Consider the following 24,294-nt stretch of genomic DNA (forward strand, 5'->3'; position numbering starts at 1 on the left):
CCGTACAAAGTTCAACGGGGAAGAGCCTTTCAGACACAGGAGCAGACAGCGGAGAAGGAGCGACCTCCTCCCCAGAAGGTGGAGCCCTTCACTGCTACTGGAACAGAGGCCACGTGGCCGGAGAGTCGAGCGAGATGAGAGAGGAGAGGTAGGAGGCAGGGGAGGGGGGACAAGACCTTGGGGCATTAAAAAGGAAAGTAATTAATAACCCACACAATGTGATGTGTACACAAGAGTTGTTCTGGTTTCATCTTCACGTACAAATGAGAACGACATTAAAACGCATCATATGCCGTCGTGGAGGATTCTGGGTAATAATGAGATTGTTCTCCACAGACCCAGTGGTGGGACTGACAAATGACTGTAAATTATTATTACTTATGAGTTTGTTGGGACGCTTTCCACATCGCAATGGTTAGCACGCCGGACTCGCAATCCAGACAGCGGCAGTCCAATCCCATCTCCCGTCGAGGCAGTCGAAACAATGGGTGCAAAAGTGAAAGGGGCGTCGGGGGAGGGGGGGGGCTTCCCCAGCCCACCCCGTGCCCCACGGTTGAGCCTCCCAGACAAAGCGGCGGCTTTTACTAGGAAGACGCCGCTTACCATAAAGAAGCCGCACTCCGTGCCGTCGGCCAGCGGCATGTGCTGCGTGCGGCAGCCCTTGTGGATGCCCTCGGCGCTCGTGCACCACAGACGCTTGCACTGCTTCTGCTCTCCCCCCAGGTCGCCAGTGCCCGGCCGGTGCAACGCCCATCGCACCGAAGCCAAAAAGGGGGGGGGGGGGCAGGCACAACAACGCGTCCCCGCCGGGAGGGGAACAGGCACGACCGTCAGCGGTCGCTCGCGGTCAAATGCGTCGTCCACAGGTCAACGATGGGCCAGCTACGAGAATTATCCACGAGAGGTTTTTTTTTGCTTGCTGGGTTAGATCATGTGAATATAAATGTGTGTCGTTAAACCCGCCACCGCCCAACACAGCCCATTGGTTAGGTTGCTTCACGTAAACTAATACGTGCTGATTCGTTACTAGTCCAGCGCACACCGGTTGCGTGTTCGAGAGAAAACCACCCCACACATTTACAATTCGAGTACCGTGACGTTTCGCCAGTAATTACAACAACCAGCATCATCAGGTGGACAGCATGAGTTGTGGAGAAATACTATGTATGTACGGAAAATGTTAATTGAGAATTAAAAGACAAGCCACAGTGCGATTGTGGTCATCCCAACCCAACCTATGGACCATATAGCAAACCACTATACACGGACTCCTCTACTTCGTTATGTTCCAGGTCTGTTCGTACGTCGATTTGTTCGACTTACTTTACTCCTGTCGATTGCAAACGCGTTGTATGGCATGTACACTAATTACGGGGAATGTCTTTAAAAGTTGTATAATCTCCTGTAGATGTAGATGCCGATGGTTCTTCACGTTCTGCAGATCGAGATGCCACTAGTTCTTCATGTTCTGCAGATGGAGATGCCACTGGTTCTTCATGCTCTGCAGATGCAGATGCCACTGGTTCTTCATGTTCTGCAGATGCAGATGCCACTGGTTCTTCATGTTTTACAGATGTAGATGCCACTGGTTTTTCACGTTCTGTAGATGACACTGGTTCTTCATGTTCTGCAGATGTAGATGCCACTGGTTCTTCATGTTCTACAGATGTAGATGCCATTGGTTCTTCATGTTCTGCAGATGTAGATGCCACCACCGCCATCTATTGCGCGGTGGTTGAACTTTAGACTCTCGGTCTGAGCAGGCAACTGGACATACGGACAGGTTTATTCGTAACTCTGAAAGTTTGTAAGTTAAACCTTCGTTAGTAGATGAGTCCCTGGAGTTCTCAGTAATTAGGCAGCCAAATTATTAAACCATCTGAATAACACAAATGTGATGTCAGTTATCCGGTAATTGTCCAGCTTTAGAAAATGTGGCTATTCATTGGTATACATCAACGGTTTGACACAAGCGTTAAGGAGGGTGTAAGACGCACATTTGACTTAAGCAATCCGACCCAAAAAAAAGTGTTAAATGAAACGTTCCTTGCATGGCAAGTCGTCGCTTAACGCGCGGTGTTGATGTAACGTGGTTCCTTCCATCAGGGAGCACTTTTCACACATCGTGCGCGTTATAACGCGGAACACTCGCCATTATAACGAGGTTTCTGAGCAGTCGACAAATATCTACTTTCTAAAGCTGCTAGACTGTGAGCGGTACAGCGATACAGCACGCGGAATGATACAGTGACACGGCTGCATACCCTTAGTTATTTGTCCACCCCACCATCTCACTGCACGGTGTGCGTCATAGAAGTACTACACCGTATCTCGCTAAACTTTACCGTTCCATTATTTGTGGGGGGAATTGTGTGTGTGTGCACGTGTACAAACATGTGTTTCGTTCGTGCACACACGTGGTATATGACGAGCGTTCACGTGACACCCTCGCGGCCACGAGGTGGCGGCGACGTTCAACGCAACGGTTTCAAAAGAAAATCGATTTCAACGAATTGAATCGTGACGTTGACTCGCTGCAGAGTGCTGCAACGCCACAATTTACGCCTCTCCCCACCCCTTTAAACGTCGTTTCGCGAACAAGTCGTCACTTTTACGATTCACACCGCCACCCGAGTTGCGTCACCTCAACCCCCTCCCACACACACGCGCACGCTCTCTCACGTCGCTCTATGGCGTCGTTGATCCTTTTCGTTATCCGTCGCCTCTGGTCCTTCGCCTCCACCACCACCAACTAAATAACACTACCCCGTAAATCTCTTTGATTCACGTCGCTTCGATATTCGTCGTCGCACCTTTCAGGAACTGCATCCCCTCCTGCCGCCGACATAAACCGGGGGTGCTGCTGTCATCGAGTTTCGGCGAATCATCAACACTCCTCCCACTAACCCCCCCCCCCCCCCCGGATTGAAAGGCGCTACGGTGACGAGTTCTTAACTACCTCGCCTGGTAGGCAGCAGATGTGGGCTCGATCCCGACCCGCGATGCTTGTATATTTATAGAACGAAGCAGGAGGATTTCTCCACAACTCTGGCTGTCGCCTGATGATGCTCGTAATTACTGGTGAAACGTCATGGTACTCGAATTGTAAATGTTGTGGGTTTACTCTCCAACACACCGGTGTGCTGAAACTCGTAACGAATTGGCGGGTTTAACGACACATTTATATTTACGCCATCTAACCCAAAAAACCTCTAATATTGGTCACGAAAGTCTACGTGTTAAACTGTATTTTTGGAGTTTGCATGTTCTCCCCATGGTCGTGTGGATTTTGTCTGGGTCCTCCACATTTATTACAATCAACATTCGTTAAGAATATTTGGCTACTGCTATACATTTCCACACGATAAGCCACTTCGTTGAGCCATCATTTGTGATCGTCAAATCACGGCTTAAAAAAAGAGCTATGCAGCTCAGCGTGGCCTTACCTGGCAAAATCTAAAAATATATAAATAAATAAAGACAAATAGATTTAAAAATTGGTGGGTGAGGCAGCGTACCCACCATATAGGGGCAGACCTGGGAGCCCGGGCCAAACATGAGCTCGCACTGCTTGTTGGCGTTGAAGAGGTGGCCGGGCATCTGCTTGGGCAGCTCGTACGGCTGAGACACGGGCTCGTCCAGGAGGCACTCCCCGTAGCCCGTGCTGCGGGCGGCGGGACGCGACGGCACGCAGCAGCAGCGGCAGCGGCGGTGGCGGACGACAACAACGACGACGCACGATCAACAACAATAACGTCGGTCAATCAACAACAATGACATCACCAACGCTACGCCACTCAGCAGCACCGTCGAGTGCAATGGGGGGGGGGGGTGGTGGGTTCAGAGTTCGAATCCCGGTTGGGGGTTTGTGACTCAGACCCCCCCCCCCTCCACATCATCCGTTCCCAGGGTCCATGAAAATGTATCGATCACCACTCTGTGCAGGGAATTCAATGTTGAATCTCAACACCCAGGGGGGGCCTTTTGTGACCAACGCGATTGATAATTGATCTATTGCTCGGATGACGCGAGTAAATTGTGTCCGTACGCCGTCGCCCCCACCTTCTTCCCTCCAACCCGACCGCGGCACCCCAAATTATAAAAAACGTACTCACAGATTGGCGAATCTACGCGCGCCGTGATAACGCCAAATCGATGCTCGTGTTGGGAAACGCAGCGGCGCCTCCAGACGATGGTCTCCGCGCCACAGAAATGTGGCGCTCGCACCAAATGACGCTAAATAATTGTGGCCACCCGCGCAACAACTACGCGCAGAGCGCCGGTGTAAAGTCGAGCGAAGAAAGCGTGGGGAGAGATGCACCCTCGGATTCATACCGAGAGACAGGACACTTTGAATTTGAAATAAAAACCCGTCTCTATTATTTTTCATGTATTTTACTATTATTAAGATTTTCCACGTAATCTTTCTTGTGCTATTCGTAGAGCACGGCTGCGCTTTATTTTGCGCGCTCCTTTCACTTTGCTCAGTCGGTGTTCGCCGCCGAGGTCGTGACGGGTTTCTGTTTCATGCCACTCGATGCACCCCCTCCTCCCCCCATTCCATTTCAGCGCCGCAGCGATGCCCACTCTTATTGAGGGCGGACATTGCCACGCAAAATAATTAAATTGCTTGATCGATCCAAAGAGGAACAACGTCAAATAGCGAACGCGCACAGCTTAATAATAATAATGATCATGGGCAGGGGGATGGCAGGGCACGCTCGCGACAAGAGGACGATGGATGATGGCGGGGGGGGGGGTGAGAGAAGCGACGGGGGTGGCAACCCAGAGACGGAGCGCGTCCCAAACGTCTTGACGGGAGGGGAGGCACGGAGCGATTAAACCCATCTCGCGTGCCGGTTACTGGATGGATTGACGCGTCGTAGGATCGCGAGAGGCAGTTGGTTCGGGTGGCAGCTTTAAGCGGCCTTCATGCAAGCAGTGGAATGGTCATGACGGATGACGACGACGACGAGTCATCGAGGGCAGTCTCTAATTGCCTCTGGAGCACGCCGCCGCCGCCACCTCTGTCTGAAGGGCACCTTACTCAAGAAACTCGGTGATGTACTTGCGGCTGCACCGAGACCACGTCCACGGGCTCGTGTTGTAGTTGAGAGTCGGCGCCATCACGTGGAACTGGCCCTTCACGCCCGCCTCACGGCACTTGTTGTTGTCATCGTGGGGCATGTTAAACCTGGGAGACAAAAACAAGATGCCCCCGTGTAGCCTTCAACAGACTGTCGGGCTAGTGCTGTTGACGGGCAGTGCCTATGAAGGCCGGCATGGCGGCACACGAGGTAGTGGGTGTCCAGCACCACGCCTGGTCGCCTTTGTCTCCCTCGTGGTGCTGTTTTTACACACCGTACCAGGTACTCATTTGAGGCAAAGTCGACCTAAGGGAGGCCCAGGACCAGTTCAAATAATCGTCGCTGGTCTTGGCCGTCACCGGGAATCGGACTCGGGTCGCCGGGTTCGTAGTGCAGCGCGCTAACCGCTCCACCACCGCTCCACACACACACATCTTATATTAGTCACAACTAATATAAGATGCGGCTACTGTGCGTGTGTTACACCTGGGAGACACGCACAGCGAGAGGCACGGTCAACGGTGACACCTTCAGGGGACATGGGTTTGACGGATCGAAGCCTCGCGGCTTCTTCAGGGTGGGTGGAAGCTGTCGTACCCAGAGAACACGTATGGGGGGATCACACTTAGTGTCGTCATCGCACACTCCGGTGGCCACTCGTTCAGGCTCCAAGTCCTGCCGAGCTTTCAAGATTCCCACCGTGAGGCAGAGGAGGTGGGGGGGGGTTCAGAAATTTCCCATTATTTGAAATGCCACGCCGGGAAATCGATTGCAAGCCCAGACTCCATCTTTTATATGGCAAGGTGAGATTTGCACCGTTGTACGTGCAAAGGCGGTGGCGCTGTGGTTAGCGCGCTGTACTACGAACCCGGCGACCCGAGTTAGATTCCTGCTCATGGCCAACATCGGTAACAATTATTTGAACCGGTCCTGGCCCCCCCCCGTCCCCCCAGGTCGACTCGGCCATAAATGAGTACCTGGTGCGGTGTGTAAACATCGCCACTGGGGAAACAAATGCGGTCGGGCGTGGTGCTGGCCACCCACCCCCTCGTGTGCTGTGCCGGCCTTCATAGGTGCTCACTAACAGCACTTGCCCCAAGAGTCTGTTCCGGTTATACGGGGGACCTTTGTCTATAAATATTAAATTAGATTCGATAAATCCATTCAATAGCCTCTGCGGAAGCTTCAGGGTTGTTCTGTAATGCTGCCCGCATATCGGCGGTGCGGCCAGCGTGCCAGCAATTACGCCACCGCCGCAGTCTCGCTCCGAAGCTGTGGAACCCCGAGCGGCACACCGCACGCCGAGCACCACACGGAGATCGCCGCACGGGGAGAAGTCGCGTCGTCGTCGTCGTCACAGGCGCTCGCGACTCACACGTGGCCAATCTCGTGCGCCACGGTGAAGGCGGTGCTCAGCCCGTTGTCCTCGCTGATGGAGCAGCTGCGGTACGGGTCACACATCGTGCCCAGCTCGGCCAGACCTGGGGGGCACACACAGAGACACGCTCAGCCAGGGTCCCTTCATTTCACCAGGATATGACGGAATACTTTAGAGCACACCTTTGTTAATGGTATGAGATCCCTCTCAGCAATCCCTTTACTCTCCCATAAGTTAACCCACCACACCCCCCCCCCCCATGTACAGGCACTGTAGCCGATAATTCTGTCCTTTGTGAATGATTGGGGAAGTGTTGACATGCCTATGGCCAATGACGACCAAAAAAAAAAGCAGGCCTCACCCAAGGTGTCACATTTGTTCCTCGCTCTGCAAATATTCTCACTGCGGAATAAAACAAAGATTCACAACAGGCACAGGCGCACGGGAATCAAGCACAGGGTCAGCATCATCCCCGTTTCCAAGACAAAAAGGTGTCCCTCTCGCGAGGTCACATTTTTTTCTGAGGATTTTCATTTGCTTGGGTAGTGGCTGTATATGGGAAATGGTCCTCATATATAATTCATGTACAGCATTATGAGATGCTATTCGCATGAATGGCGTGACATAGAATGTAAGTATTTTTTTATTATTATTATCCATGCTGTAGACTCCCGGTCTGTGTTCGAGTCCAGGCTCAAGGCCTCTCTCCTCTGCCTGGAAGTGACCGCCTCTCTCCGCAACATGAACACGTCCAATGTTTGTGCACAGCGACTTGAAGGTGCAGTTGGATTTAGGTACCGTGTGAATCCACATCAGATGAAGACTTTTGAAATTGGAGCCAAAAAACTTTGTGGGGATAAAAAAAATGTGATCGTACTCCTCGAGAATCAAACCATAATTCGGATGAAGTAGAGGGAATTTCAGATGACTTCATACTTGAATTATTAAATGGTGCCCTGAACAAAACTACACAAGGCCAAGCATCTGCGCCAGATGACAACATTGTAGACAACAAAAACAGCAGGGTCCGTATGTACTTTCAGGTCGTCAAAAAAATAAAACATCACAAATCTTTATAATCTAATACCTCGTACATATTCCAATGCCCTCTGGACCTCGTTATGTCAGCCAGTATTTTTTTTATAAGTGGCCAGGCCTAAGAAGGAGCCTTCCAGAAGAATGGCACACAGGGCTCATAAACGTCTAAGATCCCACGCTCCTGATAACAGCCTCGACGATAAAAGAGTTGGCAACGTTTGCGTGACATGACCTGACATCACGAGCAGCAGGGGGTTGGGGCCTGTGAGCACGTGGCCTTTAAAGAGATCAGGCTCTGGCTCTGGCTCTCGTCTCCGGTTTGCAGGCACCGGGCGGACAGACGCCTGCGGGAGAGCAAGGGCAGGACCCGGCCCTGCCTGGGATTCTGACGCGAGCCGCCGGCGGTGGCGCCCAACGCCCGGCCGCAATGTCGCGCGACGACAGTGGCACGTCGACTCGGCGAGCAAGGGCGGAGGGGTCGGCCCGCGTTGGCGATCCGGGTAAACGACAAAAAGCGATGCCGTGGCGCGGCAGGGAAACTGGCGTCGTGAACCGGCAGTCCGAGTTCGAGTCCTGGGTCGCAGCCAACACCGGTGAGGAGTGATATCTGAACCGGTCCCACGGTCCACCCACCTCTCACGGGGCACACCAAACAGCATCAACATAAATGCTACGGCCGACACATAGTTGGAGGGCCTCCATCAATCAGAGACTGGACAGAGGCCCGCAACATAACTGTTATGATTACCACTAAAGTATCCAATGGGTAAATAAAGCATAACCAAGCCGAGTGTATAGTTAAGATCAATGGATGGGTACGTATATGCTTATGTTTAACTTCTTTCGCACCGTACGTAGATAACCATGCTCATCGGAGGTGTGGGAGAAGGACAACAAACTAAACACAATAAATTAGTTCTTAAATAAATGAGCTTTCAATGTGAGATGATCTAAAAGTGCATAAATATCAAGCGACTTCCTAATATCGGAAGGAAGATGCGCTCCACACAGCCGCAGAAGCGGCGTCCGAGAGCGCCACACGATGATGCGGTGCTCGCGTTTCGTTCGACGGCTGAAACAGAGGGACGCCGCAGAGCCTGGCAGCTCGCGCGCATAAACCCCCCGCACCCGACGAGGAAAGAGCGGAGAAACAGAAAGCCGGCTGACGGAGGCAGGAGACCGCTCGTAGACGTGGGGATGACAGCCACGCGTGAACACTGCGATCAAGAGTCTTTCACGGGGAGGGGGGTGCACAGAAGATGCCGAATGGAACAGCGGCGCTCCAGCTATGAGTCATCGGCGTCGTCCCTCGCATTGGACACCTTGAAGGTTGTGTTCTGAAATAATAATTGTGATCAAATAATAAACATTGGGAAATTTCAGGAAAACTAGACATTAATCAGTAAAGCCAAACATATCTTAAACCAATTTTTTTACTCTAGCCTTCAAAATTATTTTTACACAATTATAAATTATACAATTTACTGTACTGCTTCTGGCCTCTCTCTCCCTCTCTGCGCTGTGAAGAAGGGTCATGGCCCAAAACGTTGCCTACTCTGTACTTTTTTTTATTTTAATGGCATGCACGGCACGTGGTGTCACTCACGGAAGCGCCCAGTTTGTTCTGTTCGCTATCTGTGCGCGCGCGCCGCACGTGCCAACGCAGCTCCTTCATCGTCACCACCACCAAATCATCCGTTTGATTTTTTTAAGATTATGATGATTTTCCTCTGGTCTTGGAGAGGGGGAGGGATGAGGGGGCAGTGGGGGTGAAAGGGAGGAGGGGGCCCAGTTCCCTGAGCTGTGCATTGGGAGGAGGGATCCAGGGCCACGCTGGACAGCGCCATCTCGTTACGGCACGGCTCAGTGTCTGGATCTCCAGTGGAAAAGCATCACTCAGCGGGCAACTTAGGCAGCTCTAATCATAAACGTGGCCCAGATGAGTCCGCTAGATCGAGCGTTCGTGATTCGAATGTGTTATTTTATTTTGCCACGATTTGCATCCCAGGCCCATCGTTTCCCGTGAATATTAAACGATGGACGCGGTGAAGCACATCGGAACGGGCCATTAACAATTGGGTTCACCGCACGGTCTGCGATCGCCCCCCCCCCCCCCCGTCAGGAACGATCTGGGATTGTGCAGATCTCGTTAAGGACGAAATTAAATCACGCAGCGAAAAAAACAGCCGGAAGCGGGGTTAGCGGGAGGCAAATTGTGGCGGAGGGCACGATAGCTCGCATCACGTCCAGGCCAGAGGCAGGAAACACGCCGACGTGAGGGCACAGCGACTCCGTGATGTGAGGCGCACTTGCGAGTTGCTGTGACCTAGACATCGCGATGTCTACACGTATAGGATGTATAGGATGTTGACACGCATAGGATGTTTACACAAATAGGATGTTTACATGCAGAGGATGTTTACATGCACAGGATGTCTACACGCATAGGATGTCACAACCTGCTCCACAATATATCTGCAGCACAAGCCTATGGCCAAAACTAACCTGGAAACGAAAAAACGGCTTTTAGAATATACCGAATGTGGTTGTCTCAGCTCAAGTGAAAGTAAGAATCTCGTCCAATCATTCCTCAGCCAAGTGGAAATTTGTTTCAACTTCGCTGCCGTGTGTCACGTGACCTCGCACCGTGCGTGACGCCACAGAGATACTTCCGGAGCCTCTCCAATAGGCGGCTTCACGCACGTTCGGCGCACGCCGTTTATATGCCCCCGCCAGAGAGAACGTCCATTGCACTCCAATCAAAACGAACGTTTGTCATTATCAGAGCTTGAAACGGTTAATTAACCTTAACATCAAATGTAACACGATGGGATTTGTGCAGCCGTTACCGAGTGGGCCGAGAGAATCGACCCTCGAACAAATTTTGCGAACCCGGTTCGTACGTACGTATGTTGAACTTCTTTCATGCCGTACATAGCCGACCGTGCTCATCGGAGGTGCGGTTTAATCACGGGCGGCCGAAACGTCGACGAAAGTGACTAGAGGCTTCCGGAGGGGGCAGCAGCTCAGTGCTCCGACTGACACGTGACATCTAAACACCGCCAAGCTGGGAAGTGTCCCCACACCCCAAGGGGACGGCCTTACGATCTCAACCGTCGGCTCGGCGCGAGCGACTCAAGCGGCCCTTCTAAGCGCGGCTCCGCGAGCCCGGGCGACGGGGGGGGGGGGGGACACGGCGGCGGTCAACGAAGGAACGATGATTGCGAGAAAAGAGAGGTTTACCACAATAATGGAATACCGAGTGATGAGCACAGCTGTGTCGTAATGCCCCGGGTGGCTCTCGTCCTGCGTGTTCTGCTTCTGCTGCCAGACACAGAAGTTGCTCAGCGTGGACGCCGCGTTGAAGTTCACCAAGGGGCCTTCCTGAGAACAACACGGGGCACGCACACGGCGGGGGGCGGGGGGGGGAGGATGGCGGCAACGCGGCGTTAACGCACGCACCTGGGGTAGTGGCCAAACCACGTCCCCGGATGCCGAAACAACATCTGCAAATTACTCGGTTCGGGATTACGCAGAGCAGCGGCGACAATAATCGCCCCTCGGGTGGTACGCGGAATCGTAGAGAATTATCCTTCTTCTTAGCGTACGGCAATGCCCGTGTAAATCACACGTCCAAGTTTAAGGCCTGCGAGCGACGCGATAACTTCGGGAGGAGCCGCGACTAACGCCGCTCGGTCCGCCAGAGAGCGCGAGCGTCGGACGCAGCTGCTCGCGATGCGACGGTCCCGTTTGTCCGATTCGGGTGGGCTGCAGTCACACCGCGTGGGGGGGGGGGTTGTCTTTGATTCTGCACTCGTGGAGAGGGGGAGGAGGTGGTGTGTGGCCGCAGCGACCAGTTGGCCGTTTCGTTAAAAAACACAACGCTTAGCAAGCAGTGAAATGTCCACATTCGTATGGAAGGAGCTGGTTTTACTGGTCTCCAGGACAACCACACCCCATATAGAGCACAGTTCGAATATAAGCAGCACATGATTACATTGCACTGGTGGACAGGGGGGGAGGCAGACAAAGGGTGACTTCGAATACAAGGACACTACTTCATATAAGCACAGCTGGGCTTGCTCCCAAGGCGGTGTGCTTATATCCACCTTGTGCTGTATTCATTTTATCAACCGTGGAGAGATGATGAGCTGTATCAGCCCCGATCAGGATTGCAACTTTGAATCTCTTTAATTGAGAATCAAATAATCGCACAACTATCAAGAGAAATTTGTGCGTACAATTTGACTTGTGTAAACATCAACATTAAAAACCCCAACACAATAGCGTTGCTTTTTTATCATCAGTTGAGTGAAAAGACAAGAAACGCACGTTACGAACGTGATCACAAACACCGAAATGAATACCAAATCTGGAATCAATGATAGACCAGATGACAGCAAAAAAGAAATGACAAAGGCACTGCCAAGAAACTACTCGCAAGCACTTGGCAGCAGAACGAGAGAACAGAGAGAGACAGAAAAAACCCACTAGAGTCTGGAGCAGCACCGCAAAGTGTTGGCAGCAGTCCCCGCGGAGACAGCAGAGATCAGATTTACACCAAGTGCCCTCGTGACCTCTGTTTACCGTGGAGCTCCGGGCCAGATTTTGGTTGCATTCCGGATGATTATTTTTTTTGGTCATCCCCATAATTTACTTGATTAATCAAATGTGTGTGTGTGTTAAGTCAAAAGCAGCAGTTTCAACGTTTTTTGCAGAATTGCGAATTTCCACTTCATTTATGTTGCGTAACAATTGTGCAACGGTGTCTTGTGCCCTCACAAAACGTGCCTCGCTCGATTGCCACGAGATTCTGCATTGGGTGGTGAAAGCGTGGAAAAGGGTGACGTCACGGAGGTGGTATAATTTCCTGTGGTGTCTTGCTTCCGGATTCAATCCAAGACCAATTTTTTTTTTCAGGATTATCAAAAATGTAATTGTAATAAAGCCACATTTTCTGAATTTTCAGATTAATCCTAAAATCGGCAACCATAACAGGCTTATGCTAGTTGCTAAACTAAAAACTAAATACATTTTATTTAACCAGGTAAGGCCCACTGAGCTATATAGATATTATTCAGAAGCGACCTGGCCACAAATGACAGCTCAACAACAAAGTGGTACATCACGTGGACATTCATGGCAGCCAAATACTCTAAATGCGTGTTTCTAAATGTGGAGGAAAAATCCACACAACCATGGGGAGAACACGCAAACTACAAATATACAGCAGCAGGCATCAGGGTTGGGATCGAACCCACGACCTCCTGTATACCAGGCAAGGTAGTTAACATCTCCTAGCCACCGTGATGATGATGAGAGAGAGAGACACGCAAACTCCAAATATACAGCAGCAGGCATCAGGGTTGGGATCGAGCCCACGACCAGTCAAGGTAGTTAACATCTCCTAGCCACGGTGATGATGATGATGAGAGAGAGAGACACGCAAACTCCAAATATACAGCAGCAAGCGTCAGGGTTGGGATCGAACCCACGACCTCCTGTACACCAGGCAAGGTAGTTGACATCTCCTAGCCACCGTGGTGCCCTGAAGTAAGATGAGAAGAGGAAGGTCTTGAGAGCCTGCGCTTGAACGGGTACGGAGCGAGCAGCCCGGATGACAAGTGGAAGGGAATTGCAGATATTGGTGTGGCAGCAAAAGGGGCAAAGGGGGCGACCTCTCACCGAGAAAGAAAGTTGATTGGGGGGTTTGACAGAAGCCCAAGTTGCCGAAGCCGCGAGCGTGCGAAGTCGTGCACAGTGAGATGAGAGGAGAGTGGAGGACAAAGCGCAGCCCAAGAAGGACATTGAAGGCAATTCATTAAAAAGAGAGGTTTTCCTGGGACAATATCGTTATCCGCGTTCATTTGCAATTCCCGAGAATCTCCGGCACGTATCCTTCGTGGATAACGAGGGGACACTGCACCCCACCTCTTGTGATGAACATAAAACACGAATCACAATGCAATCACACCGCCGTCGAATGCAGCACTTACCCTTTCATTGTGAATGATCATGAGCTTCACAAGAACAATGTTGATTTGGTTCCCCACACTGGGATGCTTGTATATCGAGGCCACCTGAAACACACACACCACACACACAACACCAATGATGCCTTTGTAAAGGTGAAGATGCAAGGTGGATGGGGGGGGGGGCAGTACAGGAACTGGGTTCGTGAACCCATCTGCGCAGACCTCTGCCGCGTCATCCCCCTCCAATGTGGTGCAAGTTGTCTCCACGCACCCCGCTGCTTTCCTCCTACAAGCAAAGGCAACTTGTTACGGAGCCAATTGGCCAAACATTCGTAACAAATAAAAAAAATAACTCATCCGAGGCCAGTGTATAGCTCTCCTGGGAAAAATAATTATTGTTGTGCGAGCCTTAATGTCAGTTTTATTTTACGGCGTACGGACTGTTAAACTTTATTTTATTAAAGAACATTTGCATGCAAAGTCTAATGCGATAAACGCGGGCTCCTGAATTACGAGTGTTGCATGATGGAGGAGCCCAGGGGAAGCGGTTTATGCAACGGAATCGCTCGGACGACCCTGCTAACAGCAGCGCACTCACAGCTCCCTCTGCCTGGGTGAGCTCCTGGCTCAACATCTGCCCCCTCTCTCCCTCTCCCCTGCCTGCGACGATCTTTCTCCCAACAGTTTCCTCTTCCAAGCCAAAAGCCACCCGTGACTGCGTGGGGTCGGCCGCTCGGATTTCATCCTCTCCCGCGAGCTTCTATTGTGCACCTCTTCTCCGGTCACATCCACTGCCCTCCCTCGCTCGCTCCACCGCAGCCTCCCCCGTCTCACCCTCGGGACTCCCTCACTCCAGCTGCCCTCCACCAGTAGCAGCGCCACAGCCATTCTCATCCATAGAGCGCTGCATTTTATGTGAGCCTCTGTACGAGTCAATTGGACTCTGTGCGAGTCTATGGTCCTCTGTGCGAGTCTTGTGAGTCTCTGTACGAGTCAATGGATCTCTGTGTGAGTCTGTGAGTCTATGGGTCTCTGTGTGAGTCTAATTTACCAAGCCATGCGTGGGTAAGCGTCGTGCGATGGAGCGCGCAATAAAATAAATGCACGCGATGCTGCGTCGGTGGGCAAAGACAAATGACAAAACCTCAATGTTGCTCTCAAGCTAATGAAATATGTTTCATTCTCGGGCATGGCAGCGATGTGGTTCAGGAGCACAGTGCCGGCGTCGAGGTCTGCTGCTGCTGCTGCTGCTGGGCACGACGAGAGGGCTTCAGGAGAGAGAGAATTGGAGTCGTTTTGCTGTTCCTCCTCCTCCCATGATTTGCGCTCCTCCTGTTCCACCTCCTCCCACAGGAGGAGGAGGAACAGGAGGAGCGCAGATCATGGCGGTTCACTCTACGCATCCCACGGTTTTGTTTACGTGACCACCAGCGGCTTGTCTTTAACTCCCCCATTCGCGGGGGAGAGTCCCGTGCCGGTGGGAGAAGCGGCGGCGGCCTCGCTCGCCTTGCCGCCCCCCCTGCCCGCCCCCGCCACGGGTTTCCGCGTCACTTTTAAAAAACCCACCGACAACCAACTCCACCATCCAGGCGAAACGGACGGCGTTAATCTGAACAGACGCATGCATCGGTGGCTTACACGGTCAATGGGGGGTGGGGGGTGCAGAATAGTGAAGTGACAAAAGAGGAGGGGCCCGAGGAGGGTCGACTCACGATGGACACGAGGGTGAGCACGTAGTGCTGCAGGTTGTGGCCGTGGTGCTGCACCATGCGGGCGTCGGCCGCCACCATCACCTCGACGTGGCGCGGGTACGACAGGAACCTCTTCCTCCTCCTCCTCGCGCGGCCCGCTCGCGGCGGCGGCGGCGCCGACGACGCCCGCTTGCCCGGTTGCCTTCGCCCGCCGGTCCCGCGCGTCGCCTGCTGCTGCTGCCGCTGCTGCTGCTTCTTATTCTCCCCGGCGGCCTCCGAGGCCCACGGCGAGGGCTCCCTGCTGCCGCCACCGCTCGCTGAATCGTTCGTCGCTCTCGCGGAGACGATGGCGCTCGCGGCCGCCGCAGATCCGGGGCCGGGCCCCGTGCCCGTGGCCTTCAGGGTCATCTTCTGTTCCGCGGTGGCCTGCCTGCTGTTGCCTGCAGTGGAGGAGAACGGCCGTCACGAATACGCCTCTCTGCCTCTCTCCAGCACTCTCTCTCCACTCTCTCTACCTCTCGTCACCCTCTCTCTCCCTCCGAGTCTTAAAAGCCACGTTTTTGCCTGCATTGGATGAATCCATGAAGATGTTAGCCAGGGTAGGGTGGGGGGGGGGATATTAAACAAAGTGTTCCTGTGTAGCTCTGTCTGTACCAAAGGACAAGAGGAACCACGTGCTTAAACGATTGTGATCCACAACACAGGGAGATCCATTTATTGATTCCCCACTAGAACGATGGGGAGAAGTTACAGAGAAGACAACAACTTCCTTCATCACTTGAACAGAATTCAATCAGCTGTTGCACAGAAAGTAAGAAGTTAGTCAGTTTAACAAATAGGCTTTCGAGCCCAATGTTGTCTAAGATAGAGGTGTTTGGGTTAGATTGCGTAAATATAAATGTGTCATTAAACCCGCCACCACCCGACAGCCAAATAGTGAGGTTTATCACGTAAACAGAACATTTATGAATGAAACTGGGGGATTTCTCCACAAATCTGGCTGTTGCTGGATAATGCTGGTTGCTGTAATTACTGGCGAAACGTCACGGTACCCAGATTGTAAATGTTGTGGCGGGTGGTAGCGGGTTCACTCTCCCACACAGCGGTGTGCTCTCCCAGTCACGAATTGGCATTTTCTGTTTACGTGACAAACCTTACGAATTGGCCATGTCGGGTGGTAGCGGGTTTAACGACACATTTGTATTTACGCGATATGACCCAAAAAACCCTCTTATAGAAAGGAAGATGGCACATTAGATACTGGGGGGATGGGGTATCTATAAATGGATCACCATGTTTATTACATTGCGAGATTGGCTTAGTATTTGGAGGCTCGACACGAATGGGGATCGACCTCGGCTTCGTGGTGCGGTGCAAGGAACCCGCACACACGAGGGTGGTGGCGGGGGGCAACACTCGGTCGCCAACGAGGAAACGAACCCACTTGCTGAGCTGCCACCATACCTTGGGAAGGCCAGGAGATGAAAACCCTTGATGCCCGCGGGTAGAGAAAGCAGTTTCACGAATGTGTGTGTGTGTGTCCGTGCGAGTGTGTGGGTGGGGAGCGGTAGTGTAGCGATTAGCGCGCTGCGCTACGAACCTGGCGACGTGGGTTCGATTCCTGGTCACGGCCAATGCCGGTGACGATTATCTGAACTGGTCCTGGGCCTCCCCTTGGCCACCCACCCCCTCGTGTGCTGTGCCGTCCTTCATAGGTGCTCGCTAGCAGCACTTGCCCCTACAGTCTGTTAAGGTTATACGGGAGATCTTTGTATTTTTTTGAGTGTGTGGGAGGCTCGTGTAGGAGGATTGTGAAGGACGCTGCTACTGGGCAGTTGGAGACAGTCGCCCTCCAACGACAACTGACGGCAGAGGAGTGACGCTCACAACAACGAGCGGAGCATCGGGCGGCTAAGATTCAGCAAAAGTTGGCAAAGCAGGGGTTACAGGTGGTGGATTTACCAGTAATCTCATTCGGCCAACCCATGGCACCTGGGTCTGTCCCGAGACCTCCTTTCAGCGAGCCTTTGACACTTCACGTGGCCTCAAAGTGCACCTGGCCTGGCACAGACGCCGTGTTGATATTACCGTCACTTAGTGGCGAATGGCGGGGTGTTGGTAGTGGTGCCTGTAGGGAGCGCGAGTGTAGCATTTAGCGGACCGTGCTACAAACCCTGGCGCTCTGAGTTCAATTCCCGCTAATAGCCAACATCACTGAAAGCGGATATCTAAACCGGTCCTGGGCCTCCTCAAGATCGACTCAATCTCAAATGAGTACCTGGTGCGGTGTGTAAAACATCGCCACAGGGGAGACAAAGGGCGTGGTGCTGGCCACCCACCCCCTCGTGTGCCGTGCCGGCCTTTGTAGGTGCTCACTAACAGCACTTGCATCAATAGTCTGTTAAGGCTAGATGGGAGATCTTTGTCTTTGTGATCCACCTACCCTCGCCACCAAGATGTTGGATTAGAGGCCACATGGAGCATATCCACCGGCGCCTGGTAATCGACCGAATTGATCGATTCAACTTCTCATGGAACATTTCCCAGAGCTCATCCCAAGCCGGACGGCAACTCCAGCCGGGACCCCTCCCTCCGCCCTCCTCAGCCCCTCCGCCCTCCTCAGCCCCTCCGCCCCCACCACCCCCGTGCCCGCAGGTGATCGACCGCGCCTGGAGGTGCAGCTCTTACCCGGGACGCCACACACCTGGTGGCTCGCGGCCTCCGTGGCGGTGGCGGCGGCGGCGGCCAGCGCGTCGCGGCGGTACACGACGTGCGGCTTGCTGCGCTCCTCCTCGCCTCCCGCCGACGCCGGCAGCGCCGCCTCCTCCTCCGCCAGCAGCAGCGGCTCCACAAAGTACTCCGCGTCGCCCGTGCGGAACGTGCCGAGCTGCCTCGCGAGAGAGACGGGGGGGGGGGGGGACACGCGGCACGCCCACGGCGCTTCACCTCCACGGCGCGGGCTGGCGGCGGCAGAGGCCTCGCTCGGCCTTGCAGTAAATCATAATATTTTTGCCCTTTGAACTTTGCCAGTAAAAGGCTGGCCGGGTCTCAAGGCCCTGCGTTGCTTCTCTCGACGGATGTCGACGTCGAGCGGCCGCGTTGACGAGCGGCGCAGCGCTCGTCGGCTCGCTCCCATCGCTCGCCGGCTCGCTCCCATCGCTCGCCGGCTCGCTCCCATCGCTCGCCGGCTCGCTCCCATCGCTCGCCGGCTCGCTCCCATCGCTCGCCGGCTCGCTCCCATCGCTCGCCGGCTCGCTCCCATCGCTCGCCGGCTCGCTCCCATCGCTCTCGCCCCACGGGCGGGTCGGTCGCCTCCTTGTCGTCACTCTCGGACCGCTACCCCCGATGGCTGCCGTTCCCCATGAAGTTCACTCATCGATTTCTCTGCCCAAGCCGAGGACCTCGGGACCTATCGGACCGACTGTTTCTTCTCATCCACTCCGCGTTCGACCATCACCACACCGCAGGGTCGCGCAACTCGCTCACAATCACTCACCCGCTCACCCAACCCACTCTTCCCCTCGCACCACTCCAACTGTGGAATTCCCTCCCATAGTCTCTTTCCCCAAGATTTCACGGCCTTGTTCAATCCAAGAAACGCTTCTTATTCTTATCCATTACACGTGGAATACCGCCGCTTTGTGGTTCCTGGCCACTTGGGGTTTTGCGCTCTTTGGGTCTGGGCTCAAGTTCACGTGCGAGGGAAAAAAGCCGAGCATCTCGAGAAACTCCCACACACGTGAGATAGGGAAAAGAGCCATGTTCTGAAACCGGTAACGTTTAAAAGTCTTTTTTTTTTAAGGGCGAGTGAGTAAGCAAAGGGAGACCCATGGCAGAAAATGCAAACAAGATCGGGGGAAAATCATGACGAGGAACAAGAGAGGAACGGTGTGAGCAATAAAAACTAGAATCTCGTCCGAAATGTTGCGGTGGCGTGCGCTGGAGTTGGGCGGTGTTGGCGCTGGCTCTGGGTTGGATGGGAGCGTTGTGCAAGGGTGGACACAACTGTCTGCCGTTTGTGTCCCATCGTGTAACTGGGTTTCTTCTTGGGCTTTGTGGTTTGTGCTCAAGCTGTTCCGCACCCCGGTTCTCATCGGGGTCACTCGACTTGTTCACCTGTGAAGTCGCTGTAAGCTTTTGGCGCTTGTGCTGCTGCTCAATGGCTCTCCGATGAATACTTTTATTTTACCGTTGTTTGTATTTTACCAGGTTAGGCCCACCGAGCCACATAGTTCTTGTTTCAGAAGCGACCTGGCCATCACAAATGATAGCCCGACGAAGTGGTTTGGGTTAAACAGCCACATAGACGCATGAGAGTTCGATCACGACGTCCCCCAGCAGACGCATGACGGTGGCACTTTGTGCCGAGCATCACAACATCACGCTGAACAACACGGCAGGCACAACACTCTTATTCGCCTATTGTCCTGCTTCCCCGCCCCCCCCCCCCCCCGACGAGGGAGTGTATGTTTCTCACGCTTTGTTTTTAAGGTGCTTACAAATGCCCCCCCCCCCGCCCCCCATCCTTCAAGCACCAAACGAACGCAAAGCGCTTAAGGTAACGAACGCAACGCGGGAGAGATCCAATTAAAATACGGGAAGGAACCATTGAAAAACAACCTCCAGCGCTTACTCCGACATGGCCCAAACGACACCCTTAATAATCCCCCCTCCTCCCTCCACCCCCTCCCTCCCTCCCCCCTCCCTCGTCCTCCTCCCTCGGTGGAATTTATATCGAGGAGCCAGCCGGCGGAGGGACCTGCCCACCCAGGTGAGAAGTGGAGGTCGAACTGGGAGTGTGACCAGAGGAAATGGAAAGGTGCAATCCAAAATGTTCACAGCTGGAACTATTTGTTAGAATGTTCTCAGCGGGACAATTTTTTTCCCTTACCCCCTCTGAGCGGCCTGGCTTACGGCACCTAACACCACGTTACTCACTCAACTCTGCGAGGACTTCACACCCCCCCCGACCCCCACAGACAAGGAGCTACCCACCAGTCTTGCCCTGTTTAGGATACTGCTCATGGGTCGGTGCTTAAACAGGGCAGCCGCAATGGCCGGCTCGCTGCGTTCTCCCCCTTTTGCTATTCTTAGAATTCTTGACAGGCTCACTGAATTTGGGGCTTAGCGTTTTTTGGTACGCTTCCACCGAATCGCAGGAATTCCGACCGTGTCTGCCGCTTTGGCTCGGGCGGCAGGCACGTGGTAGTAATTTAAATATTAATGACGATCGCTCTAATTGTTCTCACTATCGGCGCTCTCACATTTCACGGCATGGCGAACGCAGGCTGTGTCGTCGCATGCACAAAATGAAGATCACAATCACGTCGTGGCTACATCCGTAGCCACGACGTGATTGAGTATTGTTTCTTTAAGTAATAATTATCGTATGGTATGGAGAATTGTTTTACGCAGACGGAATGGCATTGAGATCGAATAGTGATAGTACATGAATCAATTGCGAAAATATTGACTTACTCAATAAATAAATAACGTATTTACGTAGCCTTTTTTGGCCTTCCTTCCATGATATTATCTCTGTCCATAACATTTACTCAAGAACTGGGCATTGGCTACTCTTGGTTGAATCCAAATCTGCAGATTTCTAACGGTGTCACTTCATTCGCCGTCCCCCCCCCACCCCACGTTTCTTGTACATATAATGTAACGCCGACATCTTAAGCAACACGGGTAATAAAGTAATGCAAAGACCCACTTCGAGAAATTAAAACAATTGCGGTGGTGGGCGAGGTGACGAGACGAACTTCCATGCGGTGGCAGCCTCGGGCATACGGTCCACAGCCCCCATGGCTTGGGACCTAAATTCCATCCCCCCCACCTCCCCCGCCACCGCGTTGGGTGCCCATCGCCAAATACGGACACGGCGCACTTCTTAAGCGGTGTTGGCGACAATAGAAGCAGCAGCAGGAGGAGGAGGGAAAAAAACTCCGCAGTCGGAACAGGAATGAACGAGAGAAGAAGAAAAAACCTGCTCTACCTAACATGGAGATCAGCGGCAGCAACACGCTGGCGCGGCGATTTTAGTTTGCCGGTTGTAACGCTTGGGTAGCGTTTACACCTCCAGGCGAAGTCTCCCAGGAATCAGAATTTGCATTGTAATAATAACACCGCAACAGCGGAGGCCTTTGAGCCTTCCAGTGATGCAAGCCCCGAGTGTAATTATGAAATTCTTTGCACCGTTAATGCCAGCTGCTTTTTTTTTTTAACAGCTCATGAAGGATTTATATGAGCAATGATCCTGGTCTGCAACAATTCAAATGTCGATAATCAGAATCAGAATGTGTATTTATACTGGAGGAATCCGATGAGCTATAAAGTAGAAAATAAAATCATAATTCTGTGCTCCAGATATTAAGAATAGACACAGACAACAAATCCAAGCTACTAAGTTAGGTCAGCTACAGGAAAGCGAAAATATATTTTGGACACGCGACCAGGATGTGCAGAGAGGGTGGCGACGAGGGAATACTGGAAGGTGGGCACCAAACTCCAAACACGGGATGGGATGAAAGCCATCTCGTCAGTTGAAAGACGCCGCTGACGGACAGAGAAGTAGAGAGGCCGTGTCGAGAAGATAGCAGTGACAGAAATGGACACGTCCCAATTGTCCCAATTGTCCCCAAAGGCCAAGGGGCTAGAACAGCGGTGGCCAACCGGCGTCTCCCGAGCCGCACACGCGGCTCTGTAGTCCACGGCGTGCGGCTCTGTCGAGGGGGCGTCACGTAGAACGCGCTGTCACCGTATCAAAGAATAATGAACGTCTCCCGTGCTGTGCCGAAAACACTCCATATATACACACACACTTATACACACACACACACAAATATATACACACACACACATTTATATGCACACACACATACACACACACACATATACACACACTTAAAAAGATATATGCACTTGGCCGTTTTCAGAACTCATGGGTTACTTTTTGGCTCATGGTCTGTCACAGGTTGGCCACCCCTGGACGAGAGTAAGAAGGAGGAGGCGGCCTGCTTCCCCGCGCTCGTCAATGTGCGCCCATCCCCTTCGAGAAAGCCCCTGGGTTGACGAAGGGCAGCGGGAGCGAGCGCCGGGCTACACTTACGAGTCCGGTGCACAGGCTGAGGACGGCCGTGAACTCGGGCTGCGCGTTCACGTGCCCGGTGTAGAAGCAGCTCCTCACATCCTCCTCCTCCTCGAACGCAAAGTCCCCACCACCACCGCCACCACCACCACCACCGCCGCCGCCACCACCACCACCACCACCACCACCGCCGCCACCGCCGCCGTCTGCCGGCGTCGGTGCAGCTCCCCCAGTGCCGTTGCCAGAGTCCGGCCAGCCCAGGTGCGTGACGTGAAAGCTGGGTCCCACGAACGACGCGTCGGCCGTGAGCTGCAGCCGGAAGTCTTGCCCGAACGCCACGAGGCGGTAGTGGGTCCGCGCCGGGAACGGGAGGGCGCTACGCGGGCTTCGTCGCCGCCATCTGAAGTGGGCGTCCGCCGGGAAGGGTTCCCCAAACTCGTTGAGGCGCGTCGGGGTCACGATCTCGTAGCTGCTCAGCTGCTCCAGGAACTTCTCTGCAGGGCGGCCGACAAAACAGAAAATGCCAGTGAAGACCACGGCACGGAGTGGGAGGATGAGGCTTTCGCAGCCGGTGCTACGATTAACGATCGATTTGTTTTTTTTGGGCTTAGGCCAGGTAACGATCTGACCAAATCTACATGTCGCCAAGTACTCATTTGAGGCTTAGTCAACCTAGGAGTGGGCCCAGGACCGGTTTTTCTCTCCACATTTAGAAACATGCGTTAAGAGTATTTGGTTCCAATGAATATCCACGTGATAAGCCACTTTTTGAGCTATCATTTGTGGGCACGTCGCTTGGAAAAAAGATCTGTCTAGCTCAGTGGGCCTTACCTGGTAAAATAAAAACTAGTTTAGTTTAGATAATCGTCGCTGGTGTCAGCCGTGAGCGGGAATCGAACCCCGGTTACCGGGTTCGGAGACCAGCGCGCGAACCGCGACACTCCTGCTCAACCTCCCCGCTTGTAACAAGATGTCGCAGAGGCAAGGGGCAACAGGATGTGGCCACGCAGCATGATATCAGGCAAATGTCGCAGACGTGCGTTTGCATCCACATTAACATGGCGGGTTTTTTTTCTTTTCGCCCAAGCCAAGCAGATATCCAAGCTGTACCGGGGGTCTGGATTGTGTCACATTAAAGGGGAGCTGAAATAAAACTAAACAGGGAGAGAGTTGACTGGGCACAGACTGCACACTGCTGAGACCAGCCATTTCTGCCATTCCTTTCCTGGTAATGATGTCATTATATTTAATTTTTGGTCTTTTTGAGGCCCTTAGAGATGCCGTGGCATTTAATTTTCCAAATAAATACAAACTCCATAGTTTCAGGAAAATTAGGGAAAAATTGGTATCAAGAACCGTTCACACGCCTGCCTTCTATAATAACTTGATGTAGGTTGTGTTACGTGAAGATCCACCGACTTGCATCATCATCTGACGTGTCGGACGTGTCCGTGCCGCACGACCTGCACTAACCGAGACTGCATTGCCGAGTTTTCGTGCAATCTCTAGTATCTGGTCTGAGGCCATTCACTCATTCACATAAGAGCCCGGTTCAATTTGCGTGCAGCTGCTGCCTGGATTCGAACTCAGCTTCTCAGTGGTGCCAGGCTCAGCACTCAGATCTCCGACTCACACAGAAAACTTCAAGTCATTCATTAAAAAAAGATGTATTCATAAGTTTTGCCTTCGTACAACAACTCCCTGGCTACTATCCAGCTGGGTTTACTCAAACGTAGACATTTTGAAACTTTTAGTCTATTATGTATGCCAAAATGTGCTCTTAATATTAAACATAAGAGTAATCCCAGCATGCTTTGCATGTCAGGATGACCTCACCATACTTGCGCACACTTCTACACAGCCTTGTGACAGCAACGGCAGCTTGGCACCGAATACTTCCTCGAGCACAATCAACATTATTATTTTTTCTCTCTACATGACTTTATCGATATAACCAGAGGGTATGGATTCCTGCAGTCACGAAAGCTTCAAATCAAGATTGACACAATCAACATATCCAGTATCCAAAATGATG

General features: G+C 52.8%; 1 protein-coding gene across 1 annotated transcript in view; it reads right to left on the minus strand.

The window, feature by feature from the left end:
• The window catches only part of LOC144731169 (A disintegrin and metalloproteinase with thrombospondin motifs 9-like), a 44,517-nt gene extending 30,151 nt beyond the window's left edge, over nt 1-14,366 (minus strand). The window contains exons 1-8 of the mRNA XM_078612134.1: nt 14,313-14,366; nt 13,500-13,583; nt 10,763-10,887; nt 6,827-6,867; nt 6,463-6,568; nt 5,048-5,194; nt 3,523-3,664; nt 604-708 (exon numbers count right to left, since the gene is read on the minus strand). Of these exons, the coding sequence (XP_078468260.1) occupies nt 604-708; nt 3,523-3,664; nt 5,048-5,194; nt 6,463-6,568; nt 6,827-6,867; nt 10,763-10,887; nt 13,500-13,583; nt 14,313-14,366 (804 nt within the window). The remainder of the gene's footprint in view (nt 1-603; nt 709-3,522; nt 3,665-5,047; nt 5,195-6,462; nt 6,569-6,826; nt 6,868-10,762; nt 10,888-13,499; nt 13,584-14,312) is intronic.
• Between the last annotated feature and the right edge of the window lie 9,928 nt (nt 14,367-24,294).

The sequence above is a fragment of the Lampetra planeri genome, chromosome 38 (assembly GCF_965212315.1).
Source record: "Lampetra planeri chromosome 38, kcLamPlan1.2.h2, whole genome shotgun sequence".
NCBI lineage: Eukaryota > Metazoa > Chordata > Hyperoartia > Petromyzontiformes > Petromyzontidae > Lampetra > Lampetra planeri.